This window comes from Lagenorhynchus albirostris, chromosome 2, assembly GCF_949774975.1.
Source record: "Lagenorhynchus albirostris chromosome 2, mLagAlb1.1, whole genome shotgun sequence".
NCBI classification, from domain to species: domain Eukaryota; kingdom Metazoa; phylum Chordata; class Mammalia; order Artiodactyla; family Delphinidae; genus Lagenorhynchus; species Lagenorhynchus albirostris.
Window position 1 is genome coordinate 107,872,588 of NC_083096.1, and position 16,578 is coordinate 107,889,165.

General features: G+C 36.6%; 1 protein-coding gene across 1 annotated transcript in view; it reads left to right on the forward strand.

The window, feature by feature from the left end:
* The window catches only part of GBP6 (guanylate binding protein family member 6), a 26,407-nt gene continuing 9,829 nt past the window's right edge, over nt 1-16,578 (forward strand). Inside the window, exons 1-5 of the mRNA XM_060139607.1 lie at nt 1-135; nt 11,819-12,035; nt 12,834-12,961; nt 15,214-15,323; nt 15,526-15,722. Coding sequence (XP_059995590.1) covers nt 11,846-12,035; nt 12,834-12,961; nt 15,214-15,323; nt 15,526-15,722 — 625 coding nt within the window. The 5' untranslated portion in view covers nt 1-135; nt 11,819-11,845. The remainder of the gene's footprint in view (nt 136-11,818; nt 12,036-12,833; nt 12,962-15,213; nt 15,324-15,525; nt 15,723-16,578) is intronic.

A 16,578-nucleotide genomic window follows, 5' to 3' on the forward strand; every position in this document is an offset into this window, starting at 1 on the left:
CGTTACTCTACTGGAAGGGGAGACTGGCTTGCTCAGTCTGTTTTAGCTTTGATAAAGGAGGGACAGAAAGGTGCAAGGAGCAAGTGAGCAAGGGGTGAGAGGCAACTGGAACTCTTCTTGGTGTGTGTGGAGCAGGTATGTCTATCTCTTTTATGTGCAGCCCCAAATTGATTTCTGATTCAAAGTGACAGTTGAGAGAGGGCAGGTTGCCTATTGTCTGGGGTGCAGAGGTCTATGGCTGGCTTCAGTTTGGAGGACGCTCAGCTTCTCTGGATCAGTAAGGTCTGCAAAGTGACGGGCACACTCTGTCTCCCTGGATGTGCTGCTCCTCGAAAGAGTCCTCATGGGAGTTTGCCTGTCTTGCTTTATCCAGCTCTGTGGCTGGCATTAGAATTCAGAGAATAAGACAGTCTCTGCGGGGCTTCCCTGGTGGCGCAGTGGTTGAGAGTCCGCCTGCCGATGCAGGGGAAACGGGTTTGTGCCCCGGTCCGAGAAGATCCCACATGCCGCGGAGGGGCTGGGCCCGGGAGCCTGCGCGTCCAGACCCTGTGCTCCGCAATGGGAGAGGCCACAACAGTGAGAGGCTCGCGTACAGCAAAAAAAAAAAAAAAAAAAAAGACAGTCTCTGCCAAGGAGGTTATAGGCAATTATCATCTGAAGAGATTGTTTCTTTTAATCTTTCTATCAGTCATACTTAAGAAAGCTTCGTGGCGAGAGCTCTGAAAATATCTATGTAGAGATAAATTTAGTCCCCACATAGCTGATTTTGTATTAGTTAAAAATTAAAAATCTCTTCAAAACTCTCTCTTTTTCCTTCTCTCTCTCTGGCTCCCCCTCCTCTCTCTCTTCCCTCTCTCTTCTCCCCCACGCCCTTGTGTTTGTTGGTTTGTTTTTCATAGTTACATTGGAGTCTTTTGTAGCATTTAAAAAATCTATACAATCTGGGTTTAACAACCCCTCTGGATGATTCTTCTGTAGATCAAATTTTGAAAACCACTCCTGAGTAGGACTGAACCGTTGTACTTTGTTAATTGAAGTTAAAAATTCTGTAGCCTATTCACAGCTAAGAAATCACAGATCTGTTTTTTTTTTTGTTTTTTTGGAGCAAAGAGAAAAAAGAAGCAGTTTATTGAGGCAAAGGCAAAAGGAAACACTCAGAGGAGAGTGTGGGGCACCCCTGCAGGGTTTTTTGATTCCCCCTTTTATCTTATTTTTAGCCCTTTGAACGGGTGGGGTCTTTTTTTTTTAACGTTTTTATTGGAGTATAATTGCTTTACAGTGGTGTGTTAGTTTCTGCTTTATAACAAAGTGAATCAGTTATACATACACATATATCCCCATATCTCTTCCCTTTTGCGTCTCCCTCCCTCCCATCCTCCCTATCCCACCCTTCTAGCTGGTCACAAAGCACCAAGCTGATTTCCCTGTGCTATGCGACTGCTTCCCACTAGCTAGCTATTTCACATTTGATAGTGTATATATGTCCATATATACACTACCACTCTCTCACTTTGTCCCAGCTTACCCTTCCCCCTCCCTGTGTCCTCAAGTCCATTCTCTAGTAGGTCTGCATCTTTATTCCCATCTTGCCCCTAGGTTCTTCATGACCACTTTTTTTTTTTAAGATTCCATATATAAAGTTGTTTGCAGTTATTCCTCTCACATCTTCCTACAGCTTCCTTTAGTCTTCACTCTAAAGAGGGGACTGGACAACTGCAGAAATTATAATGTAGCTGCTAGAGGCCCATGTTTTCCTTTGTATTCTTTACTCCCCACACTGAAGAATTAGACAAAAGGAGATCGTGCAGGAGCAGTGTTTGAATTTGCTTGCTGCTTTGCTCTGATAAAAAATTTCTCTTTGTAGGCCTTGTTTCTTAGTAACCTAGAGTTCACAGACTGTGTTCAAACGCACCCAATGGACCAACTTGTTCAGTGCAATTATTATGGATAAATCTCCATCTAATTCAACAAACATGTACTGAAATCCTATTTTGTGTCGCATGCTATGCTCAGATATAAGCTTATAGTATTTAATTTCATTATCAAAACATTCTCCAGGCGGGACCTATAATTTTTCTCACATTACCCCTATAATTATCTTTCTTTTTAAATTTAATTTTATTTATTTATTTTTATACAGCAGGTTCTTATTAGTTATCTATTCTATACATATTAGTGTATATATGTCAATCCCAGTCTCCCAGTTCATCCCACCACCACCACCCCCCCCAATCTTTAAAATTGTCTAGGTAAGACTAGGTGAGTCTAGGTGAGACTCCTTGTTTAAGGCCACATGAGTAGTAACAACAATAACTGATAGAGCTGTTTTCTCCGGTTTTTTTTTTTGATAATATTTTGATATTATTTGATAATATTTTGATAATATTAGATGTATCTTGAATACTTGACCTATAAATATAAAACTGAATATTTGAGATATTTGAATATTATATCATGTTTATATATTCTGATAATGAAACATGCATAGATATTATAGGAAACTTTTAATATAATAGCAATCAAAAATATGCTAGGAGACCCATGGTATAATTGTGCTTTTAATACTTAATTTTTCAAATCAAACTTTGCCTTGGAAAACAATGACAAGGAAATCCCATATCCTTTTCACCTAGCTTTACCCAGTGGTGATCTCTTGCTAGATTTGCTTTCTCTCTCTAAATATATGTATATCTCTCTCAATGTAATATAAAATGATATTTGCATTTTTATTCTTATTCTCCTTTCTGGGACTAAGTTGCAAAAAAACCTGACCCTTCTCAGCTAAGTACTTCAGCCTGAATCCCTTAAGATACAAGACATTCTCCTGTCTCCTGCCTTCTCTTTTTGAAAGGGAGGCTGCATCCTTTTTATTGACCTCATTCCCACACAGCTGCTGCTTCTTCTACTTAACACTCTTCTATACCTGCAGGTAAAAGATGAGCACGTAGGATCACACTAAAGTGTTAGCACATTTTGGTGTATGATGGTCACTTGAAAGCTACCACTGGTTATTGATAAAGGAACTTATAGGATAACCGATGTCTTTGCAGAAGATTATTCTGCCAATTAATTGGTTGCAGTAGCATGGCACATAAAAATAGATTGTCTGCTTTTTCTTAAACTTTTTATTGTGAAAAAATATATTTAACATAAAATTTACCATTTTAACCATTTTACTTAGTTCAGTGGTACTAAGTACATTCACATAGTTGTGCAACTATCCCCACTATCCATCTCCAGATATTTTCACCATACCAAATGGGAACTCAGTACCCTTTAAATAAACAATAACTCCTCATTCCCTCTCCCTGCAGCCCATGCTAGACACTATTCTACTTACTGTCTATTCATTTGACTATTTTAGGTAGCTCATATAAGAGGAATCATATTATATTTTTCCTTTTGTGTCTGGCTTATTTCAGTTAGAATAATGTCTCCAAGGTTCATCAATGTAACATATTAGAATTTCATTCTTTTTATAGCTGAATAATATTCCATTGTATGACTTGCCACATTTTGTTTATCCATTCATCCCTTGATGGACATTTGCGTTGTTTCACCTCTTGGCTAATTTAGATACTGCTGCTGTGAACATTAGTGTACAAATATCTGTTCAAGTCCCTGCTATTAATACGTTTGTGTATATACCCTGAAGTGGAATTGCTGGATCAAATAGTAGTTCTATGTTGAATTTTTTGGTGAACCACCATAGTGTTTTCCACAGTGGTTGCATCATTTTACATTCCCACCAGCAATGCACAAGGGTTCCAATTTTTCTACATCCTGGCCAGCACTTGTTTGCCTTTTTTTTTGGTAATAGCCACCGTAATTGGTGTGAGGTGGTATCTCATTGTGCTTTTGATTCATATTCCCCTAATGATTAGTGATGTTAGGCATCCTTTGATGTGTCTATTGGCCATTTGTATATCTTTGGAGAAATGTCTGTTCAGGTCCTTTGCCTATTTATGAATCACTTTTTTTTGCTGTTTTTTTTTTTAATTTATAAATTTTTATTCTGTAGGAGTTGTTCCACATGTAGATGTGGTGTATCTGTGGGGAGGAAGGTGATCTCCGCGTCTTACTCTTCCACCATCGTCCAAGAAGTATCCCACTTTGATATCTGTTTTTAGTAATATGACTTCTCTTTTTTTCTTAGTCAGTCTAGCTCAAGGTTTGTCAATTTTGCTGATCTTTTTTTTTTTTTTAAATTATTTATTTTATTTATTTTTTGGCTGTGTTGGGTCTTCGTTGCTGCGTGTGGGCTTTCTCTAGTTGCGGTGAGTGTGGGCTACTCTTCGTTGCGGTGCACGGGCTTCTCACTGTCGTGGCTTCTCTTGTTGCAGAGCATGGGCTGTAAGCATGCGGGCTTCAGTAGTTGCAGCACACGGGCTCAGTAGATGTGGCTTGCGGGCTCTAGAGCTCAGGCTCAGTAGTTGTGGCGCACGGGCTTAGTTGCTCCACGGCATGTGGGATCTTCCTGGTCCAGGGCTCGAACCCATGTCCCCTGCATTGGCAGGCGGGTTCTTAACCACTGTGCCACCAGGGAAGCCCTGCTGATCTTTTTGAAGAACCAATGCTTGCTTTTTAAAATTTTGTCTATTGCTTTTCTGTTGTTTATTTCTGCTTAATCTTTATTATTTCCTTCATTCTGCTAGCCCTGAACCTTGTTTCTTTCTCTAGTTACTTAAGTAGTAAACTTAGGTTGTTGACTTGAGGTTTTTTCTTTTTTATTGCAATCATTTACAGTTATAACTTTCCATCTTAGTATTGCTTTTGCTACGTATTATAAGTTTTGTTATGTTGTGCTTTCATTCTCATTTGTCTCTAAATATTAACTAATATTTCTTGGAATTTCTTCTTTGACCCGTTGGTTAAGAGTGTGTTGTTTATTTTCCACATGCTTGTGAGGTTTCCAGTTTTACTCTAGCTATTAGTTTCTAGTTTTATTCCACTGTGATCAGAAAAGATACTTTGTATGATTTCAGACTTTTTAAAATTTAAGGTTTGTTTTGTGGCCCAAAATATTGTCTATCCTTGGAAGTATTCCATGCACACCTGGGAAAATGTGTATTCTCCTGTTGTTGAATAGGAGTGTGCCATATATGTCTGTTAGGTCCAACTAATCTGTAGTGTTGTTCAAGTCCTCTATTTTGTTATTGATCTTCTGTCTGGTTTTTCTACCCATTATTGAAAGTAGGGTTTTAAAGTCTCCTGTTATTCTTGAGTGCTCTGTTGCTCAATTCTGTCAATGCTTGCTTCATGTATTTTGGAGCTCTGATGTTTGAGGCATATATATTTAGAATTGTTTTATATTCCAGTGACTTGACTCTTTTACCTATTCATAATGTCCTTCTCTGTCTCTTTTAATAATGTTTGAAGTACATTCATTCTCTCTTGCCTCATGTAGGTATAACCACCCCAGCTCTCTTTTCACTGCGATTTGCATAGAATATCTTCTTCCATTCTTTCACTTTTAACCTGTGTGTGTCCTTAGATCTAAAGCGAGTTAGACAACATGTAGTTGGAGCACTTTTAAAAAAACATCCATTCTGCCAATCTATGCCTTTTCATTGGAGAGTTAATCCATTTACATTTGTTAGGGGGAGTTTTATCTATCTGCATTTAAAGTAAGTACTGATATGGAAGAACTTATTTTTGCCATTTTCTTATTTATTTTCTATATGTCTTATTGCTTTTTGTTTCTCATTTTCTTCATTTCTGCCTTCTTTTATTTTTAGTTGATTTTTTTGTAGTGACATATTTTGATTCCCTTTGTATTTCTTTTTGTGTATATTCTATAGATATTTTCTTTGTGATGGCTGAGGTGATTACAGTAACACTCTTATAATATCTATTTTGAAAAGGTGCCAACTTAAGTTTAAATGCATACAAAAACTCTACTTTTTCATTGCTCTTCCTTCCTTCACTTTATGTTATTAATGACAAAATTACATCTTTATATATTGTCTATCCATTAACATAGATTTATAATTTTTATGTATTTGTTTCTTATACACTGTAGAAAATAGTGTAATTAAACCCCCAATTACAATAATACAGGTTTTTATATTTACTGATAAATTCCCTTTCCCAGAGATCTTTCTATATTCATATAGTTTTCTGGTTACTGTCTAGTGTCCTTTATTTCAACCCTTTAGCATTTCTACCAGGACAGGTCTAGTAGTAATGGCTATCTCAGCTTTTCTTTACCTGGAAATGTCTTAAGCTCTACCTCATTTTTGAGAGCAGTTTTTATGGAAAGAGTTCTTTTTTCTTTAAAAATTTTTTTTAAAAAAAATTGAAGTATAGTTAATTTACAATATTGTGTTAGTTTCAGGCATACAGCATAATGATTCAGTATTTTTGTAGATTATATTTTATTAATGGTTATTATAAGATAATGGGTGTGATTCCCTGTGCTATACAGTATATCCTTGTTGCTTATCTATTTTATACGTAGTACTTTTTATCTGTTAGTCCTATACCCCTAATTTGTTCCTCCCCTCTTTTCTCTCCCCTTTGGTAACCACAGGTTTGTTTTCTACATCTGTGACTTTGTTTCTGTATTTGTTTCTGAATATACATTCATTTGTATTATTTTTTACTTTCCACACATAACTGATATTATTTGTCTTTCTCTGTTTCACTTATTTCACTAAACACAATATTCTCTAGGTCCATCCATGTTGCTGCAAATGGCAGTATTTCATTCTTTTTACTGCCAAATAATATTCTATTGTCTATATACTACAACTTCTTAATCCAGTCATCTGTTGATGGGCACTTGGGTTGCTTCCATGCCTTAACTATTGTAAACAGTGCTGCTATAAACATTGGAGTGTATGTATCTTAGAGTTTTCATTTTTTCTGGATATATACCCAGGCATGGGATTGCTGGATCACATGGTAGTTCTATTTTTTGTTTCTTAAGAAATCTCTATGCTGTTTTCCTTAATGGCTGCATCAATTTACATTCCTACCAACAGTGTATGAGTGTTCCCTTTTCTCCACATCCTCTCCAATATTTGTCATTTGTGATCTTTTTGATGATAGCCATTCTGACTGGTGTAAGGTGATAGCTCATTGTGGTTTTGATTTGCAGTTCTCTAGTAATTAGTGATGTTGGGCATTTCTTCATGTCCCTATTAGCCATCTGTATATCTTCTTTGGAAAAACGTCTACTCAAGTCTTCTGTGCACTTTTTGATTGAATTGTTTGCTTTTTGAGGTTGAGTTTTATGAGTTGTTTGTATATTTTGGATATTAACCCCTTGTTGGTCACATCATTTGCAAATATTTTCTCCCATTCTGTAGGTCTTCTTTTCGTTTTGTTGATGGTTTCCTTTGCTATGCAAAAGCTTTTAAATTTAATTATGTCTTATTTGTTTATTTCTGCTTTGATTTCTTTTGCCTTAGGAGACTGATCTAAGTAAATATTGCTACAATTGATGTCAGAATGTTCCACCTATGTTCTCTTCTAGGAGTTTCAAGGTTTCACGTCTTACATTTAGGTCTTTAAACCATTCTGAATTTATTTAAGTATGTGGTGTGAGGGAATGTTTTAATTTCATTATTTTACATGTGGCTTTCCAGTTTTCGCCGCACCACTTGTTGAAAAGACTGTCTTTTCTGCATTGTATATTCTTTCCTCCTTTGTCACAGATTAATTGACCATATGAGTGTGGGCTTATTTCTGGGGTCTCTGTGCTGTTCCATTGAGCTACGTGTTGTTTTTTGGTGCCAGTACCATGCCGTTTTGATTACTGTAGCTTTATCATGTAGTCTGATGGCTGAGAGGGTTATACCTTCAACTCTGCTCTTTTTTCTCAGGATTGCTTTGGCAATTCAGGATCTTTCATGGTTCCATATAAATTTTCAGATTGTTTGCTCTAGTTCTGTGAAAAATGCTTTGATAGAGATTGCATTAAATTTGTAGATTGCTTTGGTAGTATGGCCATTTTAATAACATTAATTCTTCCAATCCAAGAGCACTGGATGTCTTTCCATTTCTTTGAATCATCTTCATTTCCTACATCAATATTTTATAGTTTTCGGAGTATAGTCTTCAACTCCTTTGTTGTTTATTCCTAGATATTTTATTTTATTTTTGATGTGATTTTAAATGAGATATCTTTATTTTCTCATACTAATATTTCTTTATTAGTGTATAGAAATGCAAGAGATTTCTGTATATTAATCTTGTATCCTGCAACCTTGCTGAATTCATTTATTAGTTCTAATAGTTTTTGGGTGGAGACTCTAGGGTTCTCTATACAGAGAGTATCATGTCATCTGCAAATAGTGACAATTTTACCTCTTCCTTTCCAATTTGGATACATTCTATTTCTTTTTCTTGTCTGAATGCTGTGGCTAGGACTCCCAATACTATGTTGAAGAGAAGTGATGAGAGTAGGCATCCTTGTCTTATTCCTGAATTTAGTGGAAGGCTCTCAAGTTTTCACCATTAAGTATTATGTTGGCTATGGGTTTCTCATAAATGGACTTTATTATGTTGAGATATGCTTCCTCTATACACACTTTGACAAGAGTTTTTATCATGAATGGATATTGAATTTTGTCAAATGCTTTTTCTGCATCTAGTGAATTGATCATGTGATTTTTGTCTTTCCTTTTGTTAATGTGGTGTAACACATTGATTTGCCTGTATTGAACCATACTTGTGACACTGGAATGAATCCAACTTGATCATGGTGTATGATTCTTTTTATGTATTGTTGATTTCAGTTTAAAAATATTTTGTTGAGGATTTTTACATATATATTCATCAAAGATATTGGCCTGTAATTTTCTTTATTTGTGGTGCCTTTGTCTGGTTTGGTATCAGGGAAATGGTGGCCTCATAGAATGAATTTGGGAGTGTTCCCTCTTCAATTTTTGGAATTGTTAGAGAAGGATAGGTATAAGTTCTTCTTTATATGTTTGGTAGCATTCCCCAGTGATGCCATCCAGTCCTGGATTTTTGTTTTATGGTAGATTTTTTGTTTGTTTGCTTGTTTTCACAGATTCTATTTCACTTCTAGTGATCGGTCTGTTCAAATTGTCTGTTTTTCCTTGATTCAGACTTGGCAGTCTCTATGTCTCTAGAAGTTTGTCAGTTTCTTCCAGGTTGTTCAATTTGTTGGCATATAACTATTCATAGTATCCATTTATGTTATTTTGTATTTCTTAGGTTGCAGTTGTTATTTCTGCTCTTTCATTTCTTTTTTGTTTATTTCGGTCCTCTGTTTTTTTCTTGGTGAGCCTGGCTAGAGGTTTGTCAATTTTGTTTATCCTTTCAAAAAGCCAGCTCTTGGTTTTGTTGATCTGTTCTATTGTTTTTTGATCTCTATTTTATTTATTTCCTCTCTGATCTTTATTATTTCCTTCCCTCTGCTGACTTTGGGCTTTGTTTGTTCTTCTCTTTCGAATTCTTTTGGGTGGTGGGTTGTGATGAGTTGCTTCTTTCTTGTTGCTTTCAAGATTCTCTCTTTGTCTTTTGACAGTTTTATTATAATACGTTTCAGCATGGGTCTCTAATTATTTATCCTATTTGAGTTGTTGAACTTCTTGTATTTGTAGATTCATGTTTTTTCATCACATTGGGAATTTTTAGTGATTATTTCCTCAAAGAACCTCTCTGCCCTGCCTCTCCACTTATGCTTCAGTGACTTCCGTAATGCATGTATCTGTCTACTTGACAATATCCCATAAATCTCTTAGGCTATATTACTTTAAAAAATTCTTTCTTCCTTCTGCTCCTGAGACTTTATAACTTCAGATATCTTAGCTTTGAGTTTGCTGATTCTTTCTTTTGACTGCATAAGTCTGATCCCATCTAGAAAATTTCTAAATTCAGTTATTGTATTTTCCAGTTTCAGAATTTCTACTGGGTTCCTTTTTATTATTTTTATCACTTTGTTGATTTTAAAATTTTGTTTACATATTGTTTTTCTTTTCTTTCTTTTTATTTTTAGAAATGTGTGGATGGGATGGAGTTACAGCTTATTTATTTATTTAATGTTTGGCTGTCTCAGGTCTTAGTTGCGGCATGTGGGATCTTTCATTGTGGCATGCAGGCTTCTCTCTAGTTGTAGTGCATGGGCTCCATAGCACATGGGCTCAGTAGTTGCACCACGCAGGCTCTCTAGTTGTGGTGTGCAGGCTCCAGAATGCGTGGGCTCTGTAGTTGAGGCATGAGGGCTCTTTAGTTGTGCCGCATGGGCTCAGTAGTTGAGGCACATGGGCTTAGTTGCCCTGCAGCATGTGAGATCTTAGTTCCACAACCAGGGATTGAACCTGTGTCCCCTACATTGGAAGGCAAATTCTTCACCACTGGGCCATTAGGGAAGTCCCCACATATTGTTTTTCTGGTATTCTTTAGTTCTTTGTGTTTTCATTTAGCTTTCTGAGCATACTTAAGAAAGTTATTTCAAAGTCGTTGCCTAGAACACTTAGTGCATGTATTTCTTCAGGGGTGTTTCATACTACTTTATTTTCTTCCTTTGAAAGGGCCACATTTTCTTTGTATGCCTTGAATGGGCATACATTTCTTTGTATGCCTTGTGATTTTTGTTTTGTTGTTGCTTTTGTTGAAAATTGGGCATTTATAAAAGCAGCTAACTTTCCCATTCTTTGCATACTGGCTTTGTGCCAAGGAATTCTTTCACTAAGCTGGCCCTTGGTTTTGAGGCTTGGGATTAAGGTAAAGAGAAACCATAAAGTCTTTTTAGGCTTTTCTGAGCATGCATCTTCCCTGAACCTGTGTGTGCCTTTTCAGTTTTCCCCTGTATATGCTGCTTTTAAATATCTTAATTTCCCAAAGTTTCTCTCCTTGGGTCTTTTGATCATCTATTGTTTGTCTCCACCCTGAAAAGGAAAAATTCAGTTTCTCCTCTCAACTTTCTATTCTCCATACTTCACTTCTGGTCACCACATATCTGGGCATTTTTTTCACACTAAGCACTTCTGACACTAATTTCCAAGAGTTAGTGCATACCCCACAGGTTAAGGGCTCAGTCCCACAAGACTGCCCCCCAGTTCAAATGCCAATTGCAAGTCTAGGTTGTCACCTGGACTTCTAACTGGCTATACATTGGAGGTTCCCACCATCTCCTCTTCAGTTTCAATAATTTGCTAGGATGGTTTACAGAAATCAGGAAAAACAGTTTACTTACTAGATTACTGGTTTATTAAAAAAGGATACAACCCAGGAACAGCAAGATAGGAGAAATGCATAGAGAAAGGTAAGAAAGGGTTGTGGAGCTTCCATGTCCCCTCTAGACATGCCATCCTTTGACCACCTCCATGGTCATCAAGTCAGAATCTCTCTGAACCCTTTTAATTAGGGTTTTTCAGTTTTTTAAATGAAGTCTTCATTAAATAGGGATGGTTGATTAAACAATTAGTCATTGATGATTACACAACTTTCAGCTCTTCTCTGATCCCCAGAGGTTGGGGGATGAAGCTGAATGTTCCATGTCTCTAATAGCATGGTTGGTTCTTTTAAGTATGCGTTTAGGTGGGTATGTACTTTATGTATCATAGGGCTTGGTATATTCTAGGCCTTCAGTGTGTAGTAACAATAACTTGAATTTTATTATTATTATTGAAGTAAAACTATAGAGAGTGATAATAGCCTGTGTTTCACTACAAACCTCATCAGAGATTTGAGGGAATGATGGAGGGAAGCCTCTGTAGTCTGCTAATTCTAGGTTAGCTTTCGTCTCATGGAAAGTACAGAATTCTTACCAAGTCCAACGTTGACAAGTGCTTGTATGACTCTGAGTTAGGGAATGACTTTATAATCTTATTTCTACTAGGAATCACTTCTAGGTTAGCAGGTTGCCATGGCATCTGGACCCAACATGATGGACCCCATTTGTCTGGTGGAAAATGACAATGAGCTGCTGTCAGTGAACCAGGAAGCTCTACAGATTCTTGAGAAGATTTCACAGCCATTGGTGGTGGTGGCCATTGTAGGACTGTATCGTACAGGCAAATCCTACTTGATGAACCGTCTTAAAGGACAGAACAATGGTGAGTGTTATACTTGGTCAGGATCCATTTGTTTGACTCTAGCTGATATCTCAGCCTCTTAATTTTCTTCCCTGGTCATGTGAAGGGAGAACCAAATTCCTCTCAATAAGCCACCGTTTCACTTCTAATTCTCACCACTAAATCACTACCTTATTGTGATCTGTTATCATATTTTTTGTTTTATTCCTATAAAGCAATATTTCTCCTATGTATGCAAAAAATCCTACCTTCTTCTACCTGCTTAAGTACTGGGCTCTTGCAATTGTGTCTTCTCTCTCTCGAAACACATTTTGCTTTTCTATGGGATATTCTCATCAACATATAAAGATGTTTCATTATGTATTATCTTAAAAACCCTTCCTGGACTTCATATCCTATTGTGGCTAATACCTCTTCCCCTTTTCAAAAATTATTTTGTCTGGCAAAAAATATAATCTCAATTTCTTTTTTCCACTTTTTTACCTGCCCATATTTTACTGCAATCCACTTCTCTCTGTCTCTGAACCTCACCATTCTTTCAAAATACTCTTCTTATGGTTACCTGAGACCTCTGTTTTGTCTGATTCATGGATACCTCTTTGTCTCCTTGTTGATCCCTTGCTTGGCGTCATTCTCACAATTAATATCCCCTCCTCCTTGAAATAGGTGACAGACAAAGTAGGACGTTCTTGAGGAAATAGAGAAAGCACCATGTTGTATGCTGGGGTACTTAAACTCCAGTAAGTCTGACTTTGTAGCCCCTGGGCTGCTTAGATTATCTGCTGTAACTGCATGTTGCTTTCTCCCCTCCCCTTGCAGGTTTCCCTCTGGGCTCTACAGTGCAGTCTAAAACAAAGGGCATCTGGATGTGGTGTGTGCCTCACCCTTCCAAGTCAGACCATACCCTGGTCCTTCTGGACACAGAGGACCTGGGCGATGTGGAAAAGGTAAGGCAGAAAATCACAGATAAATCCTTTTTATTCTGGATTTTCTCCTTATTGCTTGATGATCATAGACATTTAACTGCTGTTGTCTATTTGTAAAGTCTAGAAATCACCTATAGTAAAGGAGGCAGACTATGGTTTGTTTGAATCTCACTTCTAGGTAAGGTATCATGGTATGTTAGATAAAATCTTTTATTTCTTGGCACTGTGTGGATGACTTGATTACATTTAATAAATAATTGTTGAACAACTGAATTCTAGACCTTTGGACTTAGTACTGTAGATATCACTGACCAAAATAAAGGTCCTGTCCTCAAAGAGGCTTTAGTCCAGTTGACAAGGCCGCACATATGCAGTCGGGTTTAATAAAGTATGATTGGTAAAGAAGCAGGTTGGAGAGAGGAAGAAGTGCTGCATTGCAATCTCCAACTTCTGTCAATTCCATGTGAGCTCTAGATTGAAAGGTCCTTTTGAGTTATCCTGAGCTGGGACAAGGGTGCTGATAAATTATTGGAAGCCTGCTCTGGAAGCCTTTCTAATTAAGAGGCCTGACACCTGAAGACTGTCTTTCACCAGCACTCCCAACAGCTGGGGGACTAAGTCCTTCAGTCTTGAAACGTGATCCAGGGAGCACCTCACAGTTTCCATAATTGACAGTTAAGTGTAAGGATGCCTTGGTAAGAAAGTGGAGAAACATCAACCTGGGAGTGAGGAAAGTTTTCTGATTCACCTTCTTAGCTACCAGATGAAGAATGTATTTGAGGGTTAGAGTTAAGGGATGGGTTTATATTTTCTATGATGAAGTTCATCAACTACTCACAGAGCATTGTAGAATGCTGTAAGATACCTCTGAATGTGCTGTTTCTATAAAGGCATGTGTTTGTCCTACAAGAAACATTTTAAGATGGATTTTTGGTGTTTTAGCTTTCTACTAATGGATGAAATAAATTACTTTTTTTCCACTTACTTTGAGACTTATTTGGAAATAGTATCTAAATTTCTATAGCTTTCTATTTCTTCCCAAAGGAGAATTAGAAATTCTGTATTTATTTAAAATCATATATCAAGCAATGATATAGTCTTGTTGTTGAAATAATTTATTGTTTGTCATAAATACCACTTCTTCTTATCCTAATTGATTATTTTTAAAAATTGCATTTTGGGGAAATAAAGTGATGAATAGATTATTTTCCCCCCAAACTCCAATATAGACTGTTCTTGACATGAATCACAGTTTTTGCATTTGTTCTAGGGAATAGCTTCACAACCGTTATAGTAGAAATGATCTCTGGATTTATGCTATTACTTAGACAGTGCTATGATTTATACAAACAAATTAGCCTGGCCTTTAAGGTCCTTCATCAGGCTGCACTAGAGCTCAAATGTACTTCTCCACTCAACCTCTGCTCCAGTCAAATGAAATGACTCTATTTTCATTACAAGACCCCTGTATTCTCCCATGTCTAATTTTGCTTCTGTGAGTGTTTCTATCTATGGGACCACCTTCATTTCTTCAATTCCACATTCAACCAATCCTTTAATACTCAGTTCAAGACTTTGAGGAGGCTTTCATATCATAGATTCTTTCTCCAGCTTTCATAGCTCTATTCTTCCTTGACAAATTTTAATTTAATATTATAGCTATAAGGTCAACTGCTTATATACACTACTAAGATGTAAGCTTTTTATAGGTATTGTCATCTTTGTTACATTTATTGTTATGGATGTTTGTCACTGCTTTGAAATCGGCATCTTGAAAGGAATAATTGTCATTTTTAACATGGCTTTTTGAAATCTAAGAAACAGTAGGGAGCATTCAGTAACTACTTGCAGATATTTACTGATTGGATATAATTTAAATACCCAGTTATGCCAACTGTGGTATATTTTATATGGGCTATGATTAATAAATATTTGTAGAATAAATAAGTGCTAACAGTCATCATTGAATACATAATTACACACCAAGTACTGTACTCGATTTTATGTATATGTTATTTTACTTCATCCAATTGAGGGGAAAAAAAGCACTATGAAGATAAGAAGGATTTTATATATGAAAAAATTGGAAACATAAAAATGTCTTTGTAATTGTCAAAGCTGTTATCTGTATTTATGTTTCTCTTCAAACAATTTCTTTGCATGGTGAGTATGTCAGCTGAAATAATAAATGAAAATATGATAGAATAAGTGTATGAATGAATTTCTAATTTAGGAGTAAACTCCTAAGTCTTGTGTTCAAATTTGCTTTCTAGGGTGACCCTAAGAATGACTCGTGGATCTTTGCCCTGGCTGTGCTTCTATGTAGCAGCTTTGTCTACAACAGCGTGAACACCATCAACCACCAGGCCTTGGAACAACTGCAGTATCCTTCCAGGAACTGAACCACCAAGTTTCATTGAGTTTTTGGGAATGGAGATAGAGTCAGTTTCTCCTTCCCTGTTATTTAGCTGCCTTTAGTGGAGTGGAGGGGACTCACGGCAAAAGAGAGTGATTATAATACTTTTTAATTAGGGAAATGTGGGAATTGTGTGTAGGGGTTTTCTTTTCCTTGACCAAGTTCCTAGTTATGTGACAGAGCTCACAGAACTCATCAGGGCCAAGTCCTCTTCAAGATCTGGTGTACTAGAAGATTCCACAGAGTTTGTGAGTTTCTTTCCAGACTTTATCTGGACTGTACGGGATTTCACCCTAGAACTGATGTTAAACGGTCACCCTATCACAGAAGATGAATACCTGGAGAATGCCTTGAAGCTGATTCCAGGTATCAGAGCATGGTCTGGACAGTGGATGGTCCAATAGAGGGTGGGATCTACTACACACCGTCCACCATCTCTGGGGCTGCATTTGTATTTGAGACTCGATCAAAGTCTGTAGAAACTGTGGCTGGAAAGCGAATTGCAAAGCTCTAGGGACTAGAGTCTAAGTTCTCTTAAGAAAAGTAAAGTGTAAGGTAAAGTGAAATTATTCAAAACCAATTTGTTTTTCATACCATTTTTAACTTAGCATCCAGATTACAATGGGTGCTAATTCTTCTAAAGACCAGACACTTGAGTTCCCTATTTTGGCTTCTGCTTTTTTTGTTGAGGAAAAAAACTGACAAGATACTTGTTAGACATGAAATTAAAATGAAAAGTCAATCTAATGAAAAAAAAAGTGCATTTCACATAGCTAGGTATTATTTTTCTCAAAGAGGGAACTTTCTAATCCTGTATAGTATATCATCTACAAAATGACTTCATGTTCTAAGTAATCCTGAAGAAGTGTGTGTCTTTTCAATCTATGCCTTTTCAATATTTGCAATAATTTTTAGAACATTCATTTTACATTCCATATCACAGCTTTCTCCTAATTCCCATATATTTACCCATGCTTTAATTACAAATTAATAAATTATTTTAATGGGTTACATTTACCGTGGGTATATCTGACGAAATCTTGAAAGATATATCAATTCTGATTTATTCCTTTTTGTTTTCATTTTTCTATTTATGCTTTCTTTAAATATTTATTGAGAAATTGGCTAGGGGGGAGAAGACAACTGTCAGATCAAACATAATCCTTTATGTCAAAGAGGTTATTGATTAGTGGTGACATCTTAAAATTACATTTTAGGTACA